At 43.2% G+C, this 27,672-nt stretch overlaps 1 protein-coding gene and 1 pseudogene across 2 annotated transcripts in view; one reads left to right on the forward strand and one right to left on the reverse strand.

The window, feature by feature from the left end:
• Positions 1 to 7,424: 7,424 nt before the first annotated feature.
• On the forward strand, positions 7,425 to 10,924 carry LOC103565129 (olfactory receptor 2H2-like; annotated as a pseudogene).
• Positions 10,925 to 17,213: 6,289 nt separating this feature from the next.
• NLRP3 (NLR family pyrin domain containing 3) overlaps positions 17,214 to 27,672 on the reverse strand; it is a 31,996-nt gene continuing 21,537 nt past the window's right edge. For both annotated transcript variants that reach the window (XM_008541098.2, XM_070569913.1), the window contains exons 9-11: positions 21,542 to 21,712; positions 20,872 to 21,042; positions 17,214 to 17,868 (exon numbers count right to left, since the gene is read on the reverse strand). In XM_008541098.2, the coding sequence (XP_008539320.2) occupies positions 17,769 to 17,868; positions 20,872 to 21,042; positions 21,542 to 21,712 (442 nt within the window). In that variant the 3' untranslated portion in view covers positions 17,214 to 17,768. The remainder of the gene's footprint in view (positions 17,869 to 20,871; positions 21,043 to 21,541; positions 21,713 to 27,672) is intronic.

Genomic DNA, 27,672 nt, shown 5'->3' on the forward strand with positions numbered 1-27,672 from the left:
CACATGCAGGAAAGTGGGGTGACTTGCCCGAGGTGACCAGGCAGGTGGAGGATTGAGACCCTGCGTGCGAGCAGCAATTTTCCATTCCCTACTAAGTGTCCAACCATTCTGTCCAATTTTGACGCTGACTCTTGAGTTAGCACAGATCTCACTGGTTTAAGGGACTTGGTCCCACAAGGCTGCCCCCGCTTCAGACACCAGCTGCAAGTCTCAGGGGCCAGCCCCTTCTAACCAATTCGGCTGGAAATTCGGGGGTTCCTACAGCCCAGCCTTCAGGTTCAATGGTTCACCAGAAGGACTCACATGACTCATTGAAAGCGCTCTGTATGAGGATCGCGATTTTGTAATAGAGGAAGAGCCAAATGGGAGAGACGCAGCGGACAAGGTCTGCTTTGGGGCTGATGCACAGCTTCCGTGCTCTGTCCCTCTGGAGTCAGGGTGTGTCACCCTCCCAACACACACACGGGCGTGACACCAGCCAGGAAGCCCTGCCAAGCCTGAGTGTCCAGGGATTTACTGGAGGCTTTATTATGGAGGCCTGATGGATTAAATTATTGACCATGTGATGGACGCCGTCTCCAGATCCTCTCTCCTACTCAGAGGCAGGGGCAATGGAGTCGAAAGATCTGATCCTCTAATTACATGCTTGGTCTTTCTGGTGTGGCCAACCCCTTGCTTGAAACAATCCAGGGGCCCACCATGAGTTCCACTGAAATTAATCCAGGTGGTGGAAAGGAGCTTTCCACAAATAAATAACAAAGGACACTCCCATCCCTCAGGAAATCCCAAGGGTTTTTGAAGCTCTGTGCCGGGCACTAGGGACAAAGACCAAATATACTTCTTTGTTGTACCACAGACGCGGACTCCCGAAGCCTCATCTTAACCACTACAAGATCTTGAAATAAAGAGAACAAGAGGCATGAGGGGCGCAAATCTGACCGCACTGGAAGTTAGGAGCAGCCCCCTGGACGCACGGCTGTGCCTCCAGCAGCTGCTGCTGAAACCCAGCAGGACGGCGGGGAGAGGGAGCCAACCATCCATCCCTGGACCTGCAAGCCGTGGGGCTCCAGGGAGCATCCCGTCACCATGTCCCTGCTGAGCCAAAGGTCAACCCCTGAGCCACAGGGCGTGGAGTAAATCCCGGGAGCTCCAAGGTCACCAAGCGGCAAATCCCTTAAGACTGGAGCACCCTCCCAGGCAGAGTCCACAGCTGTCCGGTGCTCAGGCCTCCAACAAGCCGGAAGACTCCAGGGCCTTGGTTTCTTCCATCCTCATCTCTCAGCTCCCACTGGGCACAGAGGGGAAACAAATGTGTGACCCATGCTTTCTCCAGAGGCCCTGGCTGCGTCCCCTTTGTGGCCACCCTCTTGCTCCTATTAGAAAGGTGAACGGGGTTCGGGAGGGGACACACTGGGGCTGCCACCTTCCTAGAATGCCCCCAAGTTCTTCACCCCGGACCTGGGAGCTATCATCCTCTCCTCTCTCTAGATTATGATTTTTAATGTAGAGACTAAGAAAGCAGCACTTCTTTAAAAAAACTAAAAGAAAGTGGTACAAATACTCCCTCTCTGACATTTTACACTGTTCCTGACACTTAGAGATTTTCTGCACTTACTAGAAAAATCAATCTCGGACATGATGGTGGCCATTTATCATGCACATAACTGCAAAAACTTTTTGTGACTTCAAGTGGCCCTTGTACGGGAGGAGTAGGCGCCAGATTTATTTAGCAACGCGATGTGGCAATCCTCTGGCATTGAGCCAAGAGGCAGCATTTTAAATGAGAGCTTTAAGAGGAAGGAAGATGGAGCAAGCTGCCACCACTGCTGCGGGAGTGCAGACTCAGGAAGCGGCCTCTGCTGCAGCAGAGGAAGGAGACCAGGGTGGGCACAGCCAGGGGGACCCGCTGTCGGTGCAGGCACTGGATGTGGGGTGCCCGGCTTCACTCTGGGATCAAACCGCCCCACGACCGTGCATAACTGTGGGAACAGGTCTAGCTGGACTGATCTGACTTTGTCCACACTGCTTGTCTCTCCCAGGTCCACCCGCTCTTCCTACAGTTAATGACGATTCTGCTTCCAGTTGTCCAGGCAACTGGGTCACTTTCTGGACCTTCTGTTTGGTTCCACTGGTCTATTTGTCTATCTTTGCACCAATATCTACCAGGGTTTATTTTTCCAGTTTTATTGAGATACAGTTGACATACAACCTTGTATAAGTTTAAGGTGTACAACATAATGATTTGATAATGTATATATTGCAAAATGATCGCCACAATGAGATTAGTTAATGTCGATCACCACACAGTTACAGTGTTTTTCAATGTGATGAGGACTTTTAAGAGCTACTCTCTTAGCAAATTTCAAATATACATGACAGTATTGACTATAGTCACCCACATCCACAGGCCTTATTCATCCTGTCACTGGGAGTTTGTACCTTCTGATCACCAGGTTTTAAGAGCCGTGGCTTCATAGAGGTTGTAACATCTCCTAAGGAAAGTCTTGCTCACTTGCTTTTTTCTTTACAAGTGTTTCTACCTGAATCATGTATATGTGATACACATATGCATTGTATCTGTAACCAAAACCTCAGGTTGTACACTTTAAAGATATACAATGCTTATTTTTCAATCATTCCTCAGTGAAGCTGGAGGAAGAGAACATGTCCTTACTTTTTTTTCCCCATGAAACTCATTATCACCTTTGAACATACAGTATAGTTTTCCTTTCAGTTTTCCTTAGTGTCTTTCCTCCCCGTAGAATGTGCATTCTGTGGTGGTAGAGATTTCTTCTGCTGTGTTCCGTGCTGCGTCTAGAGCAGAGCCGGCACACACGGATTCTTGTCACATGAGTGAGCGAGTTCAGAACCCTGCCAGCTGTGCTGCGGCTGCAGGATCTAGGACACGTCGCTGACTGTGCCTCAGTTCACTGCTTTCTCACTTGCGATACATGCTGGTATTGACAGCCCCTCGAAGGTTAACTCTGAGTGAGATGATTCCTGTAAAGTACTTAACTCAGTACTTCCCTCTGGTATCAAACACAAGTAGGAAAAGAAAATAGGCACGAAGCCCAGAGAAACCAAAGAGAGGAAGGAAGCTGGTAGTTAGTGAGCATTTTCTGTATCCCTGCTCAGGGTTGGAGATCTACAAACTTCATTTTTAAAAATTACTAAAGGTTTTGTGTGTGTGTGTGTGAAGAAGATTGGCCCTGAGCTAACAGCTGTTGCCAGTATTCCTCTATTTTATGTGGGAAGCCGCCACAGCATGGCTTGATGAATGGTTCTAGGTCCACATCCGGGATCCAAACCTGTGCACCCCGGGCCACCGAAGCAGAGTGCGCAAACTTAACCACTATCCCACTGGGCCAGCCCCAAGAATATGTATTTTTGAGTTTCATTTTACACAGATGAGAGAGCGTGATTTAGAGAGGTCGCATTAGTCAAGATGGCACAGCAAATAGGACGCTCACTGAGGATGTCCCCACAGCTCCCTCTGAGTCAGGTTCCTTGAAGGGTCCAGCTGTCTCCCTTCCTCAGAATCACTTAAAGTCCTTGTTTAAAGGTTGCCTCCTGAGTGGACGCCAGAGCAGCAGAGGCAGCCGAGGGTGAGCATGGGGCCCTGGACACGGAAAGTCACGTACAGCCCTGAGGCTCCTGCAGGGGAAAGGACTTGCTCAAGGCCCCCCAGGATCCCTGGAAGATGAGGCCCAGGAGATCAGGCCAACGGAAGGATAAAGAATCGCAACAGACGAAGAAGAAATGCTCCTCCAGAAAGTGAAAAAGCAAGGACAATGCAGAGAATAAAAAGCACAGGACCTGTGTGGAGAGAAGTGGGACCAACGCTGGCAGGGAGCAGACTTCATAATCCGTCAAGGTTGGACACCGAGGCAGGTCAGAGGAGGAAGGGAAGCCACGTCCTCGATGATCATTTGAGATCACTGCCTGAATCTCCGTGGATGTATTTCACTGTCATCCTCTTCCACACTCAGTGTCGCCATCCCACCAGTGAGTGTCATTGCCACCACATCAGGGAAAGGCAGTGACCTAAAGCAGTCGTCCTACTTTTGGAAAAATATCACAGTTGATAGCTTACCACATCAAGTCCATGGAAAAAAAAAAAGGATAAAAATCTAAGTAAAAACAGCATCTATAGGGAACAGAACATATCAAGGACTAAATCTTGAGGGAAAACATGTAGTGAGATAACTTTCTGAAACATGTTGATGTTTAAAGCCAACGGTTTTATTGAGATATAATTTTTGTACCATACATTTCATTCATTGAAAATGTGCAATTTGATACGACACCTAAAGCACAAGCAACAAAAGCAAAAATCAACAAGTGGGACTACATCAAACTAAAAAGCTTCTGCAGCGAATGAAATCCTCAACATTGTGAAAAGGCAACCTACCGAATGGGAGAAAATATTTGCAAATCATGTATCTGATAAGGGCTTAATATCCAAAACACACAAGAAACTCATACAACTCAAGAGCAAAAAAACAAATAACCCAATTAAAAAATGAGCAAAGGACCTAAATAGACATTTCTCCAAAGAAGGTACAGATGGCCAACAGGGACATGAAAAGATGCCCAGCATCTCTCATCATCAGGAAAACGCAAACCAAAACCACAATGAGATATCACCTCGCACCTGTTCCAATGGCTGTTATCAAAAAGACAAGAAACAGCAAGCGTTGGCGAGGACGTGGAGAAAAGGGAACCCTCATACACGATTGGTGGGAGTGTAAATTGGTGCAACCACTATGGAAAATAGTATAGAGGTTCCTCAAAAAATTAAAAATAGAGTTACCATATGATCCAGCTATTCCACTTCTGGGAATATGTCCAAAAAAATGAAAATATTAACTTGAAGAGATATCTGCACCCCCATGTTCATCACAGCATTATCCACAACAGCCAAGACATGGAAACAAGCTAAGTCCCATTGATGGATAAACGGATGAAGAAAATATAAATGTATAGTACATATATATATATAACGGAATATTATTCAGCCATAAAAAATGAGGAAATCCTGTCATTTGTGACAACACGGATGGAGCTTCAGGACATTGTGCTAAGTGGAATAAGCAGACAGAGAAAGACAAATACTGTATGATCTCACTTGTATGTAAAATGTAAAAAAAAAAAACTCCTAGAAAAAGAGATCAGATTTGTGGTGACCCGAGGCAGATGGTGGGGGGAGGGGAATTGGAGGCAGGTGCTCAAAGGCAGCAACTTCCAGTTATCAGGTAATAAGTCCTGGGATGTGATGCACAGCGTGGTGACTGTAGCTCACGCTGCTGTGTGTTATAGAGGAAGGTCGTCAAGAGAGCAGATCCTGAGTTCTCACCACGAGGAGATGAATTTCGTTTCTCTTTTTTTTTTTTTTAAAGATTTTTATTTTTCCTTTTTCTCCCCAAAGCCCCCCGGTACATAGTTGTGTATTTTTAGTTGTGGGTCCTTCTACTTGTGGCATGTGGGATGCCGCCTCAACATGGCCCGACGAAGGGTGCCACGTCCTCGCCCAGGATTTGAACTGGTGAAACCCTGGACTGCTGAAGTGCAGCACGGAAACTTAACCACTCGGCCACGGGGCCGGCCCCTCTTTTCTTTTCTTTTCTTTTTTTGTATCTATATGGGGTGACAGATGTTAGCTGAATCTAGCATGGTAACCATTTCACAATGTACATAAATCAAACCATTGTGCTGTATGCCTTGAACTTATACAGGGATGTAGGTCAACTATTTCTCAATAGAACTGGAAAAAATGTAGAATTCAATGTTTTTTTGTATATTCACAGAGTTGTAAATTCATTGCCACTGTTTCAGAATTCCTTTTCGCCCAGAAGAGCCCCCACTCCCTTTAGCCATCACCCTTACACCCCACTCCCCCCAACCCCAGCCCTAGGCAAACATCTACTTTCTGTGTCTGTAGATTTGCCTATTTAGGACATTCCTTTGAGATATTCTGACATGCATTTTTCACTCCCAGTGATTTCTGATGCCCCTAGAGCGTCCCCTCTGAGGTTGAAGCACCCACCATGTGAAGAAACCATTCTTAACCTGGACAGTTGGATTTTGTTCTTTTTTTTTTTTCCTGAGTAAGATTCGCCCCGAGTTAGCTGTGCCAATGTTCCTCTATTTTCATATGCGGGATGCTGCCACAGAATGGCCCCAGACTAGTGGTGTAGGTCCGTGCCCTGGATCCAAACCCAGGCCACCAAAGTGGAGTGCGCCAAGCTTAACCACTAGGCCATGGGGCTGGCCCCTGGACAGTTATTTTTAAATACCTACATGGAGAATGAGGTCACGACTGTTTGAGGGCCAGGGTTTAGGCAGGACCCCCCTGAGCAGCTCATCAGCGGGCATCCCGGGGTGCCCCCCGCTGCTAGTCCTTTAGTGTCCCCAAGAATCAGACACAGGATCCTGACTTGGTTGGTGTTCCACAAGCGCTAATAGAAAAAGGACACACTTTCCAACTTTTCAAACCTAAAACTACAGAAGCAGAGAACAAAGCCCAACAGGAAATGACCGTTTTCCACCATTCACCCCCGCCACGCGTCAGGAGCCCTCGCGTGTGGTCATGCACGCCCACTCTCCTCACCACCTTCAAGGCAGTGGGTTTCCTCCTTCTTACCTTCTCTGCTGACTGGGAGACTATGTTAGGAGGCCTGAGGAGAAATTTTATAAGCTAAAGTCACTTAAGCAGAAGCAAAGGTGACCTTGATTCTAAAGAAAAGGGTAGAAGGATCAGTAATGCTCCTGCAGAAAGGATGGTGACGATTAGTGTTTTTCAATTTGCTGAGATACAGTTGACCTAATTGCCATATAAGTTTAAGCCACACGGCATAATGGTTTGACTTACATACATTGTGAAATGATTACATCTATCATCTCGTATAGATATGATAAAAGAAAAAGCAAATAAAAGAGAAAAAGCTTTTCTCCTTGTGATGAGAACTCTTAGGACCTGCTCTCTTAACGACCTTCTTTCACGTCACACAGCAGCGTGAGCTACAGTCACCACGCTGTGCATCCCCAGGACTTATTACCTGATAACTGGAAGTTGGTACCTTTGAGTACCTGCCTCCACTTCCCCCTCCCCAACCCTCCGCCTCTGGGCACCACAAATCTGATCTCTTTTTCTAGGAGTTTGTGTTTTGTTTTTTTGTTGTTGTTTTTTACGTTCCACAGATAAGTGAGATCATACAGTGTTTGTCTTTGTCTGTCTGACTTACTTCACTTAGCATAATGCTCTCGAGGTCCATTGATGTTGTTGCAAATGGCAGGATTTCCTCGTTTTTTGTGGCTGAATAATATTTCATCGTATATATACACCACATCTTCTTTATTCATTCATCTATCAGTAGACACATTGTTTTCATGCCTTGGCTATTGTGAATAATGCTGCAGCAAACATGAAGGTGCAGATATTTTTTTCAAGTTATTGCTTTTGCTCTCTTTGGACATATTCCCAGAAGCAGAATTGCTGGATCATATGGTAGTTCTAGTTCTAATTTTTTGAGAAACCTCCATACTGTTTTCCAAAGTGGCTACTCCAGTTTACGTTCCTACCAACAGTGTATGAAAGTTCTCTTTTCTCCTTTTCCTCCTCAACACTTGTTATCCCTTGTCTTTTTGATAATAGCCATGTGAAGTGATATCTTCTTGTGGTTTTGATCTGCATTTCTCTAATAATTGATGATGTTACGCATCTTTTCATGTACCTGTTGGCCATTTGAATATCTTCTTTGGAAAATATCTATTCAGTTTCTTTGCCCATTTTTTATTTGGGTTGTTGGCTTTTTGCTCTTGAGTTGTATGAGTTCTTTATATGTTTTGGATATTGACCCCTTATCAGATACATGACTTGCAAATATTTTCTCCCATTCTGTAGATTGTCTTTTCACTTTGCTGATGGTTTCTTTTACTGTGCAGAAGCTTCTTGGTTTGATGTAGTCCTTGTTTTATTTTTTATTTTGTTTCTCGGGCTTTAGGTGTCATATCCAAAAAATCATTACCAAGACCCATGTCAAGGAGGTTTTCTGTTTTCTTCTAGGAGTGTTATGGTTTCAGGTCTTACATTTAAGTCTCTAATCCATTTCGATTTAATTTTTGTGAATAGTCTAAGATAGGGGAAAAGTTTCATTCTTTTACGTGTGAATATCCAGTTTTCCCACCACCGTTTATTGAAAAGACTGTCTTTTCTCCATTGAGTATTTTTGGCTCCCTTGTCAAATATTTAGTTGACTGTACATGCTTGGGTTTATCTCTGGGCTCTCAATTCTGTTCCAGTGGTCTACTTGTCTGTTTTTATGCCCGTAGCACACTGTGTTGATTACTGTAGCTTTGTAATATAATTTGAAATCAGGAAGTGTGACGCCTCCTGCTTTGTTCTTCTTTCTCAGGATTTCTTTGATTATTCAGGGTCTTTTGCAGTTCCGTATAAATTTTAGGAATGTTTTTTCTACTTCTATAAAAAATGCCATTGGATTCTTGATAGGGATTGCATTGAATCTATAGATGCTTTTGGTAGTATTGACATTTTAACAATATTTCTTCTTCCAATGCATGAACACAGGATACCTTTCCATTTATTTGTGTCTTCAATTTCTTTCATTAATGTCTTGTAGTTTTCAGCATAGCGATGTTTTCCCTCCTTAGTTAAGTTTATCCCTAAGTATTTTATTGTTTTTGATGCCCATGTAAATGGGATCAATTTCTTTATTTCTTTTTCAGGTAATTAGTTGTTAGTGTACAGAAACTGATTTTTGTATGTTGATTTTGTATCTTGCAACTTTACTGAATTGCTGACTAGATCCAACAGTTTTGTGATGGCGTCTTTAGGATTTTCCTCTATATAAAATCATGTCATCTGCAAATAAGACAATTTTACTTCTTCCTTTCCAATTCTGATACCTTTTATTTCTTTTTCCTGCCTGATTGCTCTGGCTAGGACTTTCAGTTCTATATTGAATAGGAGTGGTGCAAGGGGGCACCTTGTCTTGCTTCTGATCTTAGAGGAAAAGCTCTCAGCCTTTCACTATTGAATATGATGTTAGCTGTGGATGTGTCATATATGGCCTGTATTATGTTGAGTTAGGTTCTTTTTATTCCTGATTTGTTAAGAGTTTTTATCATGAGCAGATGTTGAATTTTGTTGAATGTTGTTTCTGCGTCTCTTGAGATGATCTCATGATTTTTTTCTTTCATTTTATTATTGTGGTGCATCACACTGATTGATTTGCATATGTTGAAACATCCCTGCATCCTTGGGATGCATCCCACTTGATCATGGCGAATGGTCCTTTTGATGTGCTACTGAATTCACTGTGCTGGAATTTTATTGAGAATTTTTACATCTATGTTCACCAAGTAAATTAGCCTGTAGTTTTTTTTCTTGTGGTATCCTTTCTGGTTTGGCATCAGGGTAATGCTGGCCTTGTAAAATGAGTGTTCCCTTCTCTCCAATTTTTGGAAGAGTTTGAGAAGGTTTGGCATTGTTACTTCTTTAGATGTTTGCTAGAATTCACCAGTGAAGCTGTCTGGTGCTGGGCTTTTCTTGTTTGGGAGGGTTTTGAGTACTGATTCAATCTTCTTGCCAGTAATTGGTCTATTTGGATTTTCTGTTTCTTCCTGATTCAGTCTTGGTAGTTTGAATGATTCTGAGAATGTCTCCATTTCTTCCAGATTGTCCAGTTTGTTGGTGTATAGTTGTTCGTGGTGGCAAGGGTTGGTTCCGAACATTCGCCTACCACATTCTTGCCTTCTAAGACTTTGTTAGAATCATCCAAGTCTGCAGAAATGAACAGATGAAAACGTCCAAAAGGGAACTGAGAGGAAAGGCCAGTGAAAGTTTAGAGGAAATATTAATACAGGACAGGCAATTTTCTAGAATCAAAAGTCCCTTTTCTCTGCCTCCTGCAGGTGGTACTCTAGTTGATGTGCTGCTCCGTATAGTTCCAGGCGGGTGCTGGGTGGACTTGCCAACGACACCGCCCTGGGGGGCTTCATCCTTTTGGGCTTCTTGGGTAACCCCAGGCTGGAAAGGACCCTCTTTGTGGCTGTAGCCATCTTTTACATGGTCACCCTTGTGGACAACACCACCGTCATACTCCTGTCCCACTTGGACTCCCACCTCCACACACCCGTGTACTCTTCCTCATCCACCTGTCCATCCTGGACTCTGCTTCACCACCAGCTGCATCCCTCAACTGCTGGTCAACCTGTGGGGCCCAGACAAGACCATCACCTGCCTGGAATGTGTGGTCCAGCTGCACACCCCCCTGGGGTTGGGGGCTGCCGAGTGTGTGCTGCTGCTGCTCATGGCCTTTGACCGCTTTGTGGCAGTGTGCCGACTCCTACACTACACAGTAATCATGCACCCGCAGCTGAGTCACAAGCTGGCATTCCTGGTCTGGGCAAGCAGGACTTTCAGGACCCTGGTGCAGTCGCCCACCACCCTGAAGCTCCCCTTCTGCCGTCACCACCAGGTAGATGACTTTATCTGTGAGGTCCCTGCACTGATCCTCCTGGCCTGTGGGGATGCACACGTCAATGAGCTCCAGATCTCAGTGATCAGCTCCTTCTTCTTGATGGGGCCGTTCCTGCTCATCCTTGTCTCCTACAGGCACATTGCCCGGGTGGCGCTGGTCACCCAGTCCCACAAGGGGGGGAACAAGACTTTCCACACCTGCTCATCCCATGTGGCCGTCATCTTCCTCTTCTGCTCAGTTGCACTGCGGTCTACATCCAGCCCCAGAGCCATTTTTCCCAAAAGAGAGGGAAGTTCCTGACTCTTTTCTACACTGTGGTGACCCCTACTCTCCACCCCCTCATCTACACCTTGAGGAACAAGAACATAAAGGAGGCTTTCAAGAAGCTGTTTGGGAAAAGCAAAATGGCAGGTGAGGCCTGAGGGAGGGGCTCGGACTCGAGGGGAGGTCAGCTTTTGTCCAGCTCCATTGCTCACAGAATTAAACATGTGGCATTTCATGCATGGGAATTCTCATTTATCAACACCAATGCCAAGAGCCAGTAACCTGAGTTGTCCAGACAGTGGACTAACCAAAAGCAAAATTTCACACACCCTGCAATGTTATTCTTAAATTTAAATGTAAGTGTAACATTGCTCCCATCGGGCTGCCACCAGGAAAGAGACACCGTCTCAGTTATTTTAAAAGGGACAATTTATTACAAGGAATCATTAGCCAGCTAATGAAGGAGGTAAAAGGCAAAAGGAAGAAGCAATAACCCCTTACACTGAGGGAACCACCAGGAAAGGACAAGAATTGTTCAAGCGGATGGCCCAGAGGAGAGGCCCCTGGGAGTATAAATTTTTGGACCTCTTACTTCTGAGGAAGGGGTGTTGCTGGTTCTGCTCACCACAAAGTTGGAGAATCTTGATTCCGTTGCTATTTACCTCACCAACTGCCACTGACAGGGTGGAAAAAACACTGGCAGGGCCAAACGAATAAGAAAGAAAACAAACAGGAATCAAAGAGGGAGGGGCACGTCTCCTCCACTAGCCCCAGCCTGCAGCCTGCTCGCCTGTGTCGCCCCACATGGCTGCAGCCAAACAAGGAACCAGCAAGCAAAGCAGAAATATGGCACACACGCGCCCAGCCCCAGCCTCGCGATGGAGCTGACTGGCACAAGTGGGGTTTGGAGTTGCAAGACGCTGGCTCAACAAAAGGCGCATCTCACGACTCTTGACACTACAAAAGGAATCCAAAATACAAAGTTCTAGTCAAGAGGAAGGCACGATGGTAGTCAGCCTATGGAGTCTGCTCAGTCTAGATCCCATGTGCTACTTTCTGTTGAGAACGAGCTCCACGTCTGGTCAGGATAATGACAAGAAGAAGATATGTAAGAGCTGTCATTCGTGAAGTAAACTAAAGGAAACAGTAATCTCAAACTGTTACAATCTTATGACTGAAGGCGTTCTCGCTGTGCCTGCTACACTGGATTTATTTTAAATTAAACATTGTATTTTGAGATAGTTATAGATGCATATGCAGCTGTAAGAATTAATGAAGAGATCCCAGGAACTCATCACTCTGTCCCTTAGAGGTAACATCTTGCAAAACTGTGGCACAATGTCGCAGCCCAGCACATTGACATTGATGCACACGAGATGCAGGGCATTTCCATCCCCACGGGGTCCGTTGTGTTGCCTTGTACAGCCACGCCTTCTGCCCTCACAGCATCATCACCTCCCTTAAGTCCTGGCATCAGCTAATCTGTTCTGTGATTCCACACTTTTACAAATTCAAGAATTTTATACAAATGGAACTATACGGCAAGTAACCTTTGGGATGGACTTTTTTCAATCAGCATAATTCTCTGGAGGTTCATCCAAGTTGCTGTGTGTAGCAATAGTTTGCTTCTTTTTTATTGCCAGGTGGTATTCCATGGTATTGATGTACCAGCTCATCTCATCATTCACCCATTGAAAGCCATCCGGGTTGTTTCCAGTTTGGGTCTGTGATGAATAAAGCTGCTATAAATATTCATGAACAGGCTTTTGTGTGATTATTAGATTTGTGTTTCTCTGCAATAAATGCCCTAGAGTGCAATTGCTGAGTCATGTAGTAAACACACGTCTAATTTTGTAAGAAATTACCATATCCTTTCCAGAGTTGCTGTACAATTTATCATTCCCACCAGCAACCTGTGAGCGATCCAGTTTCTCTATATTCTTGAGAGCATTTAGTGTTGTCACTACTTTTTTTAAATGTTACCCATCCTGACAGACATCTAATGATATTTCACTATGGTTTTAATTTGAATTTCCCTGATGACTATTGATGATAAACATCTTTTCATCTTTCCTCAGCACGTCTTCTTCAGTGCATCTTGACTTTTGCCTATTTTTTAATTGTTTTGTTGTTGAGTTTGAGATTTCAGTTCACATCCGTTTATAAGAAAAACTCCCAAGAAAGTGGGTACAGAGGAAATATACCTCAACATAATAAAGGCCATATATGACAAGCCTACAGGTAACATCATACTCAATGGTAAAAAGCTGAAAGCTTTTCCTCTCAGATCAGGAAGAAGACAAGGAAGATGCCCACTCTCCCCACTTTTATTCAATATAGTTCTAGAAGTCTTAGCCAGAGCAATTAGGCAAGAAAAAGAAACAAAAGGCATCCAAATTGGAAAGGAAGAAGTAAAACTGTCACTATTTGCAGATGACACGATACTATATATAGAAAATTCTAAAGACTCCACCAAAAACTGTTGGAACTAATAAATGAATTCAGTAAAGCTGCAGGACACGAAATCAATATACAAAAATCTGTTGCATTTCGATATACTAATAACAAACTATCAGAAAGAGGAAGTAAGAAAACAATCTTATTTACAATCACAACAAAAGAATAAAATACCTAGGAATAAATTTAATCAAGGAAGTGAAAGAACTGTACACTGAAAACTATACGACACTCATGAAAAAAATTGAAGACACAAAGAAATGGAAAGATATTCCATGCTTGTGGATTGGAAGAATTAATATTTTCAAAATGTCCATACTACCCGAAGCCATCTACAGATTCAGTGCAATCCTTATCAAAATCCCAATGGCACTTTTCACAGAACTAGAACAAATAATTCTAAATTTTATGTGGAAACACAAAAGATCTTAAATAGCCAAAGCAATCTCGAGAGAGAACAAAGCTGGAGGTATCACACTCCCTGATTTCAAACTGTACTGCAAAGCTATAGCAATCAAAACAGCATGATACTGGCACAAAACAGACACACAGATCAATGGAACAGAACAGAGAGCCCAGAAATAAACTCATGCATATATGGTCAATTAATTTATGGCAAAGAGACCGAGAATATACAATGGGGAAATGACAGCCTCTTCAATAAATGGTGTTGGGAAAACTGGACAGCCACACAAAAAAATGAAACTAGAACACTATCTAATACCATACACAAAAATTAACTCAAAATTGCTTAAAGATTTGAATGTAAGACCTGAAAACATAAAATTCATAGAAGAAAATGGAGGCGGTAAGCTCCTTGACATCCATCTTTGCAATGCTTTTGTGGACCTGACTCCAAAGGCAAGGGAAACAAAAGCAAAAATAAATAAATAGGACTACATCAAACTAAAAAGCTTTTGCACAGAAAAGGAAATCATCATCAAAATGAAAAGGCAATGAGAATGAGAGAAAATATTTGCAAACCATATATCCGATAAGGGCTTAGTATCCAAAATATATAAAGAACTCATACAACTCAAAAGCAAAAAGCCCAACAGCCCAATTAAAAATAGAGCAGAGGATCTGAATGGACATTTTTCCCAAGAAGATGTACTGATGGCTGATAGGCACATAGAAAGATGCTCAATATCACTAATCACTGGGAAATGCAAATCCACAATGAGATATCACCTCATGCCAATCAGAAAGGCTATTATCAAAAAGACAAGAAATAACAAGCATTGGAGAAGATGTGGAGAAAAAGGAAACCTTCATATTCTATTGGTGGGAATGTAATTTGGTACAGCTGCTATGGAAAACAATATGAAGATTCCTCAAAAAACTAAGAATAGAACTACCATATGATTCAGCAATTCCACTGCTGGGTATTTATCTGAAGAATACAAAAACATGAATTAAAAAAGATACCTGCACCCCCATGTTCATTGCAGCATTACTCACAATAGCCATATATGGAAACAACCCAAGTGCCCACGGATGGATGAATGGATAAAGAAGATGTGGTGTATATATCAATGGAATACTACTCAGCCATAAAAAGGATGAAATCTTGCCATGTGCAACAATGTGGATGGACCTTGAGAATATTATGCTAAGAGAAATAAGTCAGAGAAAGACAGACACCATATGGTTTCACTCATACGTGGAATCTAAAGAGAAACAAAACAAATAAACACACCAAGCAAAACAAAATCAAATTCATACATACGGAAAACAGAGTGGTGGCTGCCAGAGTTTTGGAGGTGGGGGAAATGAGTGAAGGAGTTCAAGTGTATGGTTATGGATGGTAACTAGACTTTTGGTGGCCAGGAGACTGTAGTGTATACATATGTTGAGTTGATGTACACCTGTGGCTTATATAATGTTATATACCAATTTTACCTCAATAAAAAATATGGTATATTTATATATAGTGTACTATGTGATGTTTTGGTATAAATACATGTTCTGAAATAATCACCACAATCATACTGATTAACATATCCATCGTCTCACAATGTTGGCCTTTTCCTTTTTGTGTGTGTGGTCGGAAGATCTACCCTCTTAGCAAATTTTGAGTATATGATACAGTATTGTTAACTATAGTCACATTGTTGTGCACGTAGCTTTACTTTTAAAATTTGTCTCCATCACATTTGGAATTTTTTGTGTCATGTGAGTCAGAAATACAATCTTTCTGTGTGCATGGCTATTTGTCCCTGCCAGGTTCACTGACCTTCCTTCCTTTCCTCCCCAGTTTCATTGTCACAAATAGCATTTCCATGCGCGCCTGTGCCTGGCATGAACTGTGTCCTGCCTATACCACAGCACCAGTGATCATAGCTCCTGGATGTGTAAGACGGCAAGTCCTCCTATGTCATCAAAGTCTTCCTGGATACTCTTTGCCCCCTATTTTCCGTACATTTTAAAAATTATCTTTCTCTATTCTATGAAAATCCCTGTTAGTGTCTTAATTGCAATTACATTGAATTTTAGTTTCGGGGGACAAAGACTGGCATTGTCATGCTCTTGAATCTTCCCATCCGTGAATATGACACATATATTTACCATTTGGGTCTTCTGTTGTATGATTTTTATGCAATTTTTGATAGATTTATTCTCGGTACCTGATAAATTTTGTTGGTATGATTAGTAGGAGTTTTATTACATTTTAAATTGCAGGTGTTTAGGAAAGCTGCTGTTTTGATTTTTTAACTTTTCACTTGGAAATAATGCCAAATGTACAGAAAAGATGCAAGAATAAGAATGGTATAAAGAACAATCCCATACGACCCTCTCACCCCCCAGGATTTACCCATTGTCAACACTGACATTGACACTCTTGCAGAATACGGCCCGCTGCCCTTTTCAGCAGAACTTCCTCACTTGGGGTTTGTCTGGTGTTCCCCGAGATTAGACTCTGGCTACGTGTTCTCAGCCAGATCCTACTTGGGTAATACTGGTTTCTTCTCAAGTTCTCGCATCTGAAAGCAGAATCCACCTCTCCTCACTGAGGTTGTTTCTTAGATGCTCAGGGCCCTGTCCAATCTCTGCTCTTTATATAGTGACTGTGTTTCTTTTATAACTGCTTAGCCAACTGTGGGGAGATACTTTCCGAGCACACGAGAGCCCTGCTCTTCGTTTGACTTCCTTTGCAGGTTTAGCATCCATTACTGCTTCGTGCCCAGGAGTTTTGCTTTTCCTCTTTCCAGCTTAGCTTTGTGTTTTTAATCACATTTTATCCTGCATGTCAAGGTGTTTGTAGCGGGGGTCTGTGTGCAGTAGCTCACCTCACTAAGATGCAGAAAACAAACACCTAGATCAGACTTACTCAAAAGCATTGGTCCTGGACCAGACACAGAGTTTGCACCAGAGTATGAATCACATACTGCTTCCTTTATTGAGAAAGTCTCAGCTTGAAAAAAGTCAGCTTATCTAAAAAGCACACTTGGCAATGTGGTTGGTTTACATTCTTGCACAAGCTGCTTATATCAACAGTCCGCACTTTGAGTAGCATTGGCCTGGATGGCTCCTTGACAGGAAGTACTGTTTCCATCCTGAACAATTCCACATGGCTCAAGAGTTGCCCCATGTGTAGAGAAGCAATTTATTAACATTTATTAGTGATTTAATGCTGTGTGAAGGGCGTAAATGAACTTCTCCCGGGATGAGATAAATCCAAGATAAGTTCTTATAACTGAAGGCAAAACACATTTTTACATAGTACTTCTTTTTGTGGCTGTAGCCTCATCTCCTCTAAAACCTTCCTCTGCTTGATTTTCAACCTCCTGTCCTAGCAGAGCTGAAATTTCCATCAGAGTTAGGGTGAGGGGATTTTTTTTTCCCATTCATTACAATTTAAATCATTTGGCAAAGAGATTTTAAAAATTCGTAAAGAAATTTAATTTATCTTTAGTAGTTTAGATAAATAAGTAAAAAGATTTCTAGGCACCATCTTTTAAAATTAAGGAAAGCACACAACTCAATAAATATAACAAAGTTTTTGTATCTTCTGAATTATCAGCGAGCTACAATAAACACGAATCATTTTATTAGAAAATAAAACTGTTACAAAAATAAATAAGTTACTGCCACAAAATTGCAACATAATATACAGTTAACTCGTCCTGTTTACCGTCAGTTAAGAACAAGATGGCAGGAGTGATGATATGGGCAAAATAAACAGAACAAAAAGAAGGAAAGGTCTGAGGGAAGAAAATTTCGAGAAGAAAGCACAAAGAAAGTGCTTTATTGAAGGAGTCCATTAAGGTCACCAAGAGGAGCACACCCTCGGAGGAGGGAGGAGGCGCCGTGACGAGAACCACACCCTCTGGAGGATTCCGTGGCCCTGCTGTCTTCGACCCAGGGCCACAGGAGGCGCTCACACTCTCTCCTCAAAGGCACCACCCGCAGGCTTCCGTCTCCCACACGGCCCAGAAGAACGGCAGAGCTCTGGTCTAACCCTGATGGAGGACCGTCCCTCCACTGGTCCACACCGGATGGCGCAGCCGGAGAGCATGGGCGTCCAGCAGCCCCACGCCGTCGCTACCACGAGGGCTCGAAGACCACACTCAACTCGGGCTTTTCTTCCTGCAGTGTTTCCAATGCGCATTTTGTCTCATAATTGAAATACATTTCACACAGACTGTCAAGACAAACAGAGAGCCTGGGTTATTCTCTCCAAATGACACTCAGAGTTTCTGGCCTTAACCACCCCATCTCCTCACCCCCCCTAACCCCATGGGCTTCCTCGCTCTCCGCTGCCACGCTTCATGCCTGATGTGGTTGCTGTTATATTTTTAACCTTCGAGTCTGGCAATGTTTGAACATATGTACATGTGGAGGGAACAGTATAATGTGCCCCCACGTGCCCATTTCCCAGGTCTGACAATTAACAGCTCCTGGTCAGTCTTGTTGCTTCTGTCTCCCTCTCGCTCCTCACATCATGGACTATTTTAAACACAGCGTTTCACACACCCATAAATGCTTCACTGAGTGACACTAAGTGAAGAAAGCTTTTAACAGCATAACCACAATCCCATTATCACACCTAAAATAGTTAATAATCCTTAGTATTAACCTATGTTCAATCAGTGTCTAAATTTCCTCAACTGTCTGATAAATTTTTCATATTATGTACGTTTAATCAGGAGCCATATAAAGTCCACACATTGCAGTCGCTTGGTATGCCCCTCAAGTCTTCTTGGATATAAGTTCTTCCTTCTCTTTTTAAAAAGTTCCCTCACAACTTAAGTCAGAAATCAGCCCTCTGACTTGCATCGTTTCCAGCAATCTCGATTAGCTTGTGCTGTGGACTGAATGTCTGTGTTCCTCCGAAGGTCGTATGTTGAAGCCTTAACCCTCAATGTGATGGTTTTGGAGATGAGCCCTTTGGGAGGTGGTTAGGGTTAGATGAGGTCATGGGGGTGGGTCCTCGTGATGGGATTAGTGCCCTTGTAAGAAGAGACACCTGAGTGCACACTTCTGTCTCCCTCTCTCTGTCTCTCTCTTTCTCTCTCTGTGCCATGTGAAGACACAGCAAGAAGGCAGCCACCTGCCAGCCTGGAAAAGAGCTCTCACCAGAAATCGGATCAGCCAGCACCATGATCTTGGACTTCCCACCCTCCAGAACTGTGAGAAATTAATGTCTGTTGTTTAAGGCTCCCAGGCTATGCTATTTTATTATGGCAGCCCGAGCTGACGAGACAGGCTGATTGCTTTCCCAGTCCATTTTGAGCCTGTCACTCATCTCCAGAGTGCCCTTCAGGGCTGGCTCAGTGACCCCACATGCAGCAACGTCTCCAGCTTCATCCTGACCAACCCCTCCCTTTGTTTCTCTGTTTCTCTCAGCACCGGGAGTGTTGGCTTTTCCTGCAGCCAACGTGCCCCTCTGTGTCTGCAGAAGGATACAATGTGATCTGAATTTCTATTTATTCAAACCTGCATTCCAGTCAGTGCTCAGCCTTGACAGAAGTCCCTGGGCTAACAGAATTTATATTCTTGTGGTGAGATATAGAAAGCAAACCGGAAAATGGCATAGCATGTACGATGGTGGTCAACGCTATGGAGGAAAATAAGCAGATAAGAGGGAAGAGCATGGTGGCCTGTTGTTTTAAGTAGGATGGTCAGAGACAGACTCTCACAGAAGACCTTTAAGCAGAGAATTTAAGGATGTGTGAGAACAAGCATGTGACTATCAAAAGGGAGAGAGTTCCAGGCAGAGGGAACAGCAAGTGCAAAGTTCCAGAGGTGACCGGGTTTTTGTGAAACTGCAAGGAGACTGGTATGAGTGGAGCAGAAGGAATAAGGGTGAGGAGAAGACAAATTTGCAGAAGCAGTGGGGGCAGAACACATGGTGCCTGAGGCACTGCCGTGAGTTAGTGGCTCTTACGTGATAGGAAGTCTGTGGAGCATGGTGGTAGGAGTAATATGTTCTGACTCACATTTTAGCTACACCCTCCATCTGCTATGGTGAGAAGAGTAGATGCAGAGCAGCCTGGCAGAATGCCATCAGGACAGTGCAGACAAGAAGTGACAGTGACTTGAACCAGGGTGGAAGCCATGGAGCTGGCAAGAAGTGGTCAGAGAGTGGGCCTGCTGTGAAGCAGAGCTAACAGGACTTGCCAATGGATTGGATGTGTGCATAAGGAAGAAGAGGCATCAAGGACGACACCAGGAGTTTTTGGCCCGAGAAATTCAGACCAAGTTTCCACTCACTGAGGTGGGAAGATGCAGGTTTTAGACAGAGAGGAACAGCACAGGCTCGGATTTGCACGCGTGACGTTTGGGAGGCTTGCTAGACATCAAGTGGAAGGTCAGACAAGCATGGGGACAAAGAACTCATGGCGATATAAATTGGGAGACACAGCACATATATAGTAAAGCCAGAAGCCTAGATGGTGTAAATGAGGGAGAAAGTGTAGAGAAGAAAAGTCACCCCAATGCTTGAGACCTGGGGACTCAGCGTGTAAAGGTCAGGATGATGAAGAGCAGCGAAAAGGAGACTGAGCAGAAGCAGCCGATGAAGTAGGAGAAAATCCAGAGAAGAGCGTGTCGCCCCAAAGCCGAGTAAAGGAACTGTCTTCAGTGGAGAGTGGTGATCAGGCCAGAGACCAGCCAGGAAGCTCTTCCCAGAGAGGCAACGGTGCCTCAGTGGTACCACTGATAGTGGAAGGGAGCCTTGGTCCTCACAACTGCAGCTAGGCTGAATTTTATGGAGTCCCTGATCTGGATGTTTCTGGAGCACTCTCTTCCGTTTAGAATCCTCAGAAACAAGACTGACGGTACCTCCAGTACACAAAGACCATTGCAATTAAGATGACCCAGAGACTGGTCTCATTCTTGCACAAAGCACAGTCCCTTGCACAGAAATACAATTCTATTCAGCCACTTTCATCGGGACTTATGCTTCTTTCAGGGAAATAGATGAGAAATCTTCTCCCGCCAAACTGAACCTTGATTACTCTAAATGTCTGGATGAAGTTGAACATACAGTTCATGACTCATATACTCCATTAAAAAATCTACAGCTGGCCCAGGCCCCACCTCATTCTGAGTGCAAGTGAGGCCGTCCCGGATTCTGGGACCCAGTCAACGTTTACTGATGACTCTGCACGCTGCCACGTGCAGCTCTGCAGAGCACACCTACCCCAGGCTCCTTAGGAGGCAGCCCTGCTGTTTGAGCACTTCACAGAGCAGCATGACCCCCAGATCACCCAGGTCGTTGCCGCCCAGGCTCAGCTCCCGCAGGCTCTGGTTGGAGGTCAGCAGTGTGGACAGATCCCAGCAGCAGTGTGAGGTGAGGCTGCAGCTGTCTAACCTGCAAGAAGGAGGGTGATTTACAGAACTTGTGCCCGACCCTCCCCAGCTCGCCCAGGTCTGAGCCTGCGCCGTTTCAGACGCAGAGGAAGCACAGGAGGAACGAGCTTGGACCAGTGTTACAGACCCATGCTTATTCTTCCCTCCTCAGGTGGGAGCGTTTTTTCCAGTCTACTGGATTGTGCAGATCAAATTAGTGACAGCACTTTGCCAATTGATTTTTCCCAAATTCTATGTCCCCTCATGAATTTCCCTAAAATACTAGTGCCATTCTGCCCCACTCTTTCGTGGTAGAGAAATTTGTGGTGAGAGGAACTTCAGAACTTACCTTTACACCGTCAAAAAGTAGAATTCCTCCCAGTATCACGATTCTATAATAAGCCAAACCCTGGGAGGACTCCATCTCTCCTCAGATACAGATGATCTCGTCATTGTTCCCTCCAACTTCCCCCCACCCAGCCACGTGTGTGCCCGTCACCCTAACAAGCTGAGGGACTTACTCCAACATCTGCAGCTTGCAGTTGGGGTGCGAGAGCCCCTCACAGAGCAGCTTGACCCCCGTGTCTCCAAGAGCATTGCCCCGCAGGTAGAGTTGCTTGAGATTGTGGTTGGCGCTGAGCACCGAGGACAGGGCTGGACAACAGCCTGACGTGAGGCCAGAATTCACCAACCTGTGGAAGGACAGGGAGAAGCATCCTCAGCGGCCAGCCTTCCTCAGACATGGCAGAGCCCTCTCACCACAGAAACCTCATCTCATCTGAAGATCTGCGTCCTTCAACTTAGAGGTCAGGAGCCAGCCTCTCGGATGTAATCTGAGGACAGCACGACTCCCTGCCGCTGGCCCCGTAAGAGAGACAAACGATGGTCTCAGCAGATGTTTTGCTGGGATCAGTAGAAGAGACAGAACGAAAGCAAACTGATGCAGACTCCCTCCACGCTCCTCCTCCTTCTTACACACACTCCCTCTGACCACACATGCTCCTCAGCACCACTTCTTCCAGAAAGACTCCTCAGTTGACCCTAACAATTCCCGCAAGCCTGCAGAGGCCTACCTTGTTTGATTCTTACATCAACCGGGCAAGCGGGCAGTGCCGCTGCAACTATTACTTGACCCTTACAGATTAGAAACCTGAGTCCCATCAGACCATGTTTCTCTCGAGGTCAAAGAGCAAGTGCGTGGTGGAGAGGGGACCCGGACATAAGCTTTCCGGTGTCGTCCGCCCTCTGTTGCCCGTTCTGTCCAGCCCCTCCTCCTCCTGCACTGTAAGGGCCTCTCAGAACACAAAGCCCTAGGTTGCATTTCACTTCACGGAATTAAGATCTTTGATGTACTACTCTTGGGTCTAGTTGAGGATGTTCTATCACGCAGCGAGAGCACGTGGGCTCTGAAATAGAGAGCTGTGCAGTCCTGCATAGGAGTCAGAGGGTGGACGCCATATACGCCAGGCCTTCAATGAAGCCTTGATTTAAGAACGTCTTGTGCCGTCACATTCCTTCCTGCCAGGATCCTTAACAACGGCACGTGTCTAAGCTCTAAGGTGACTTAGAATCAGGTAAATAGAAACACAGAAAGAAGTCATTCAGACAGTGGAGCTTGAACAGATGACCACAAGGAGACAGAAGCACTTCTCCTCCCACTGGTCTCCATCCTCCAGGTCAAGGAGGAATCACAATGAACGAGGAAGAGTCAGCAGGACGAAGAAGGAAATGCAGCCCCAGAGGAAGGAGCAGAAACAAAGCACGTTTTGAGTGGCCTCCAGCTGCGAAGAATTTTTGTCAGGGGTCCTTAGTGAACACGCAGAAGGAAATTGCAGGATCACTAGCTGTTATGGACTGAATGCTTGTGTCCTCCAAAACTCGTATGTTGAAACCTTAACCCCCAATGTGGTGACGTTAGGAGCTGGAGTCTTTGAGAGGTGATTAGGTCGTGAGGGTGGAGCCCTCATGATGGGATTAATTCGTCTATAAAAGTGACCTCAGAGAGCTCTCTCGCCCCTTCCACCATGTGAGGACACAGGGAGAATGTGGCCGTCTGCAAGCCATGAAGAGTCCTCACCAGAAACCAGATGATCTACAGACACCCTTATGTTGGGCTCCCAGCCTCCAGAACTGGGAGAAATAAATGTTTGAGCCACCCAGTCTATGGCATTTTTGTTATAGCAGCCCAAACAGACGAAACACACCGGCAAAAATGAAGAACTTTCCAGGAACCTGGAGATGGTCATCAAAAAGGAAAGGAAAGAATATTTTGGAAAAAACAAGAAAAAAGAATATTTTGAAAGTTACAGAATGGCAAGCTTTACCACTATTTCCAGAAAAGGACTAGAAGGGATTACGAAACAGATGTTTGAGGAACAGAGCACAGTGAAATGGCAGCAGTTACAAGCAGGCAAGTTGGTTTTGTTAAGAATAAGTCACATCTGAATTATCAGAATGTTGTTAACTATTGAGACTGAGTTATGGATAGATGGAGGACGTAATAAAATGTTTAGAAAATCAAGCAAACAAGTCTTACCAACCAATCTGCTGGATTAGAGGAATGTAACCAATATCATATATCTTGGTCTCAACTAACCCACTAACTCAGTTCTACATTTACTGAGCACAAATATCTTGTCATGTACTGTATTAAGTTAAATTATTTGGTTTCTAAAAATTTACTAATGATATACCTTATGTCACAAAAATGTCTCAAAGAAAATCGAGGAAGAAGATATAACATTTATTGAATATTTACTATGGCCTTGGCTGTCTGAGGATGACTTTAAATAGGATTATCTCATTGAATTGTTCAAAACTAAGATGCATGCATTGTTTTTGTCTCTATTTTTAAATGGAAAAACAGGATCAGAGAAATTACTTGAAAGAATGAGAAGGAGCTTCCTAGATGGACCGTGGGGGTAGGAGACTAAACTTAACTCTCCAGGCAGGAGGAAAGTGGTGAAAGAGTAGGTCAGGTGCTTAGAACTAAACAATAATTCAATACAACTCCAAATGGAGTGAACTGCATGTTAGGTGAAGGGGCCGGGGCAGCCATCCAGCACTGGTGAGGGACAGCCCTGTGTGCCAAGCCAAGGTATGCCACCTCCACTCTGATTTCAGAGAAGAACTTTCGAAGGTGTTTTGAGCAAAGGCTCAATATTATCAAATTTGCATTTTAGAAAACTCCCTTTGGTGTTGTGTGAAAAAAAAGGATAAGAGGTAGAGGGAACTGAAAGTGGAGAAAATTTAGGATTGTCCCCTGTTTACTGGCTGGTCAGCTTCCTGGAAAGTCCCACGGTTCAACAAGGCTGTAAGGAGAGGGCAAGAAAAGGACAAAAGGATGGGGTGGGAGTAAGTTACGGGAATTAAAACATGTTGCAAATGCTCAGTGTCTCACGCTTGTGTAATATTTGGGGGGGGGGCATTATATGCAGGCAGAGATAAAGGTCTAAAGTTCAAAAAAAGAAAATTTGCCTATACCTAACAAAATATAAAATGCCTAAAAGTTTTGCCTCATTAATTCCACTAATAGGCATCCACTCAAAAGAAACAGTCATACAGATATAAAGTTATATATATACACACATACACACTTTTTTCAGAATTGTTTGTAATAGTGAAAAAGTAGAAACCCATCCAAAGGTTCATCATTTACTGAGCAGCTAAATAAATTACCAGGGGGGCTGGCCCCATGGCCAAGTGGTTAAGTTTGCGTGCTCCACTTTGGTGGCCCAGGGTTTTACCGGTTCGAAACCTAGGCACGGACATGGCACCACTTGTCAGGCCGTGCTGAGGCGGTGTCCCACATGCCACAACTAGAAGGACCCACAACTAAAATATGCAACTATGTACTGGGGGGATTTGGGGAGAAAATAAAGAAGATTGGCAGCAGTTGTTAGCTCAGGTTCCAATCTAAAAAAATAAAACAAAATAAAATAAAATAATAAATTACCATAATGCCTACTATGGAATATTATACCCAAATCTGTAGATCTGTATATACTAGCATAGTAATGTATCCACAATAAGTGAAAAAAAGCAAATCATAGGAAAGTATTCACATTACTTTTCCAGTTTTGACAGATAGAGGATTATGGGTTGAATTGTGTCCCCCAAAACTTTTTATGTTGAAGTCCTAGCCCCTAGTACTTCAGAATGTGACCTTGTTGAAATAGGGTCACTGAAGATGTAATTAGTTAAGATGAGGTCATTAAAGTGAACTTTAATCCAATATGAGCTGTGTCCTTACAAAAAAGGGAAATTTGGACACAAAGACAGACACGCATCATCACAGGAAGAAAACCATGTAGAGACAAAGGCTAAGACTGAGGTGGAGCATCTACAAGCCAAGGAATGTCACAGATTGCCAGCAAACCACCAAAAGCTGGAAGAGAAGTATAGAACAGATACTTCCTCACCAGCATCAGAAGGAACAGCCCTGCTGACACCTTGATCTTGGACTTTTAGCCTCCACTACTGACAGACAATAAATTTTGGTTGGAACATTCTATCCAACAACAGCAGACTACACGTTCTTCTCAAGCACACATGAAACATTTTCTAGGATACACCATATGTTAGGCCACAAAACAAGACTTAGTGAATTCAGGGTTGAAATCATACCAAGTATCTTCTCTGACCACAGTGTTATGAAACTAGAAATCAATAACACTATGAAAACTGGAAAACTCAATACATGGAAGTTAAACAACACTCTCCTGAACAACCAATGGGTCAGAGAAGAAAGTATAGAGGAAATAAGAAAAGTATCTTGAGACAAACAAAAATGGCAACACAACATACCAAAAGTTATGGGATGCATCAAATTAATTTCAAGGGGAAAGTTTCTAACTATAAATGCATACATCAAGAAAATTGAGAGAACTCAAATAAGCAACCTAGCTTTATCCTCAAGGAACTAGAAGAACAGACTAAGCCCAAAGTTACCAAAAGGAAGGAAATTAAAAAAAATTAGAGCAGATGTAAACAAAAGAGAGAACAGAAAAACAGTAGAGAGATTAACAAAACTAAGAGTTGGTCTTTGAAAAGATAAACAAAATTGATAAAGCTTTAGCTATACAAACCAAGATATTAAGAGAGAGGACCCAAATCAACAAAATTATAAATGAAAAGGAGAAATTACAACTGATAACACAAAACACAAAGGATCATAAGAGGTCACTATGAACAGCTGTAACCAAAAAGTTGGACAACCTAGAAGAAGTGAAAAAATTCTTAGAAACACACAGCATACCAAGACTGATCAAGGGGAAATGGAAAATCTGAACAAATTACTAGTAAGAAGATTGAATCAGTAATCAAAAAACTCCCAACAAGGAAAGGAAAGGAAGATGGCTTCAATAGTGAATTTTATCAACATTTAAAGAAGAATTAATGCCAATCCTTCTCAAAGTTTTCAAAAAAATCAGAGGGGGAAACACTTCCAATATCATTTTATGATGCTAGCATTACCCTGATGCCAACCAGATAGGACACTACAAGAAAAGAAAACTACAGGCCAACATCCCTGATGAACATAGATGTAAAAATCCTCCACAAAATACTAGTAAACCAAATTCAGTATCACATTAAAATCATTAGCCATGATGAAATGAGATTTGTCCCTGGGATGCAAGGATATTTCAAAATACACAAACCAGTAAATGTGATACACCATGTTAACAAAATGAAAGATAAAAATCATATGATCATCTCAAGAGACACAGAAAAACCATTTAGCAAAATTCAACATCCATTCATGATAAAAAAAAAAAAAAACTCAACAAATTAGGCATAGACAGAATACATCTCAACATAATAAAGGCCATATATGACAAGCCCACAGCTAATATCATACTCAATGATGAAAGGTTGAGAGCTTTTCCTCTAAGATCAGGAACAAGAAAAGGATGCCCACTTTGACCACTCCTATTCAGCATAGTACTGGAAGTCCTAGCCAGGGCAATCACTCAAGAAAAAGAAATAAAAGGCATCAGAAGCAGAAAGGAAGAAGTAAAACTGTCTCTATTTGCAGATGACATGATATTATGTACAGAAAATCCTAAAGACTCAACTAAAAAAGTGTTAAATCTGATCAATGAATTTGGTAAACTTGCAGGATACAAAATCAACATACAAAAGTCAGTAGCATATCTATACGATAATAACAAATTTTCTGAAAAAGAAATAAAGAAATCGATCCCATTTACAACAGCATCAAAAACAATAAAATACTTAGGAATAAGTTTAACCAAGGAGATTAAAGATCTCCACTTTGAAAATACAATATGTTGATGAAAGAAATTGAAGAAGACCCAAATAAATGCAAAGAAATCCTTTGTTCATAAAACAGAAGAATTCATATTATTAAAATGTCAATATTACCTGAAGCCATCAATAGATTCAATGAAATCCCTATCAAGACTTCAATGGTATTTTTCACAAAAGTAGAAAAAACACTCCTAAAATTTATATGGAATCACAAAAGACCCTGAATAAACTAAGCAATCCTGAGAGAGAACACAGAAAGAGGCATCACACTTCCTGGTTTCAAACTATTACAGAATAAACGTCTGTTGTTTAAGCCACCCCTTTTGTGATGCTTTGTTACAAAAGCTCTGGAAACCCAACACGTAGAGTATATTGAAAT

Source organism: Equus przewalskii, chromosome 13 (assembly GCF_037783145.1).
Source record: "Equus przewalskii isolate Varuska chromosome 13, EquPr2, whole genome shotgun sequence".
NCBI classification, from domain to species: domain Eukaryota; kingdom Metazoa; phylum Chordata; class Mammalia; order Perissodactyla; family Equidae; genus Equus; species Equus przewalskii.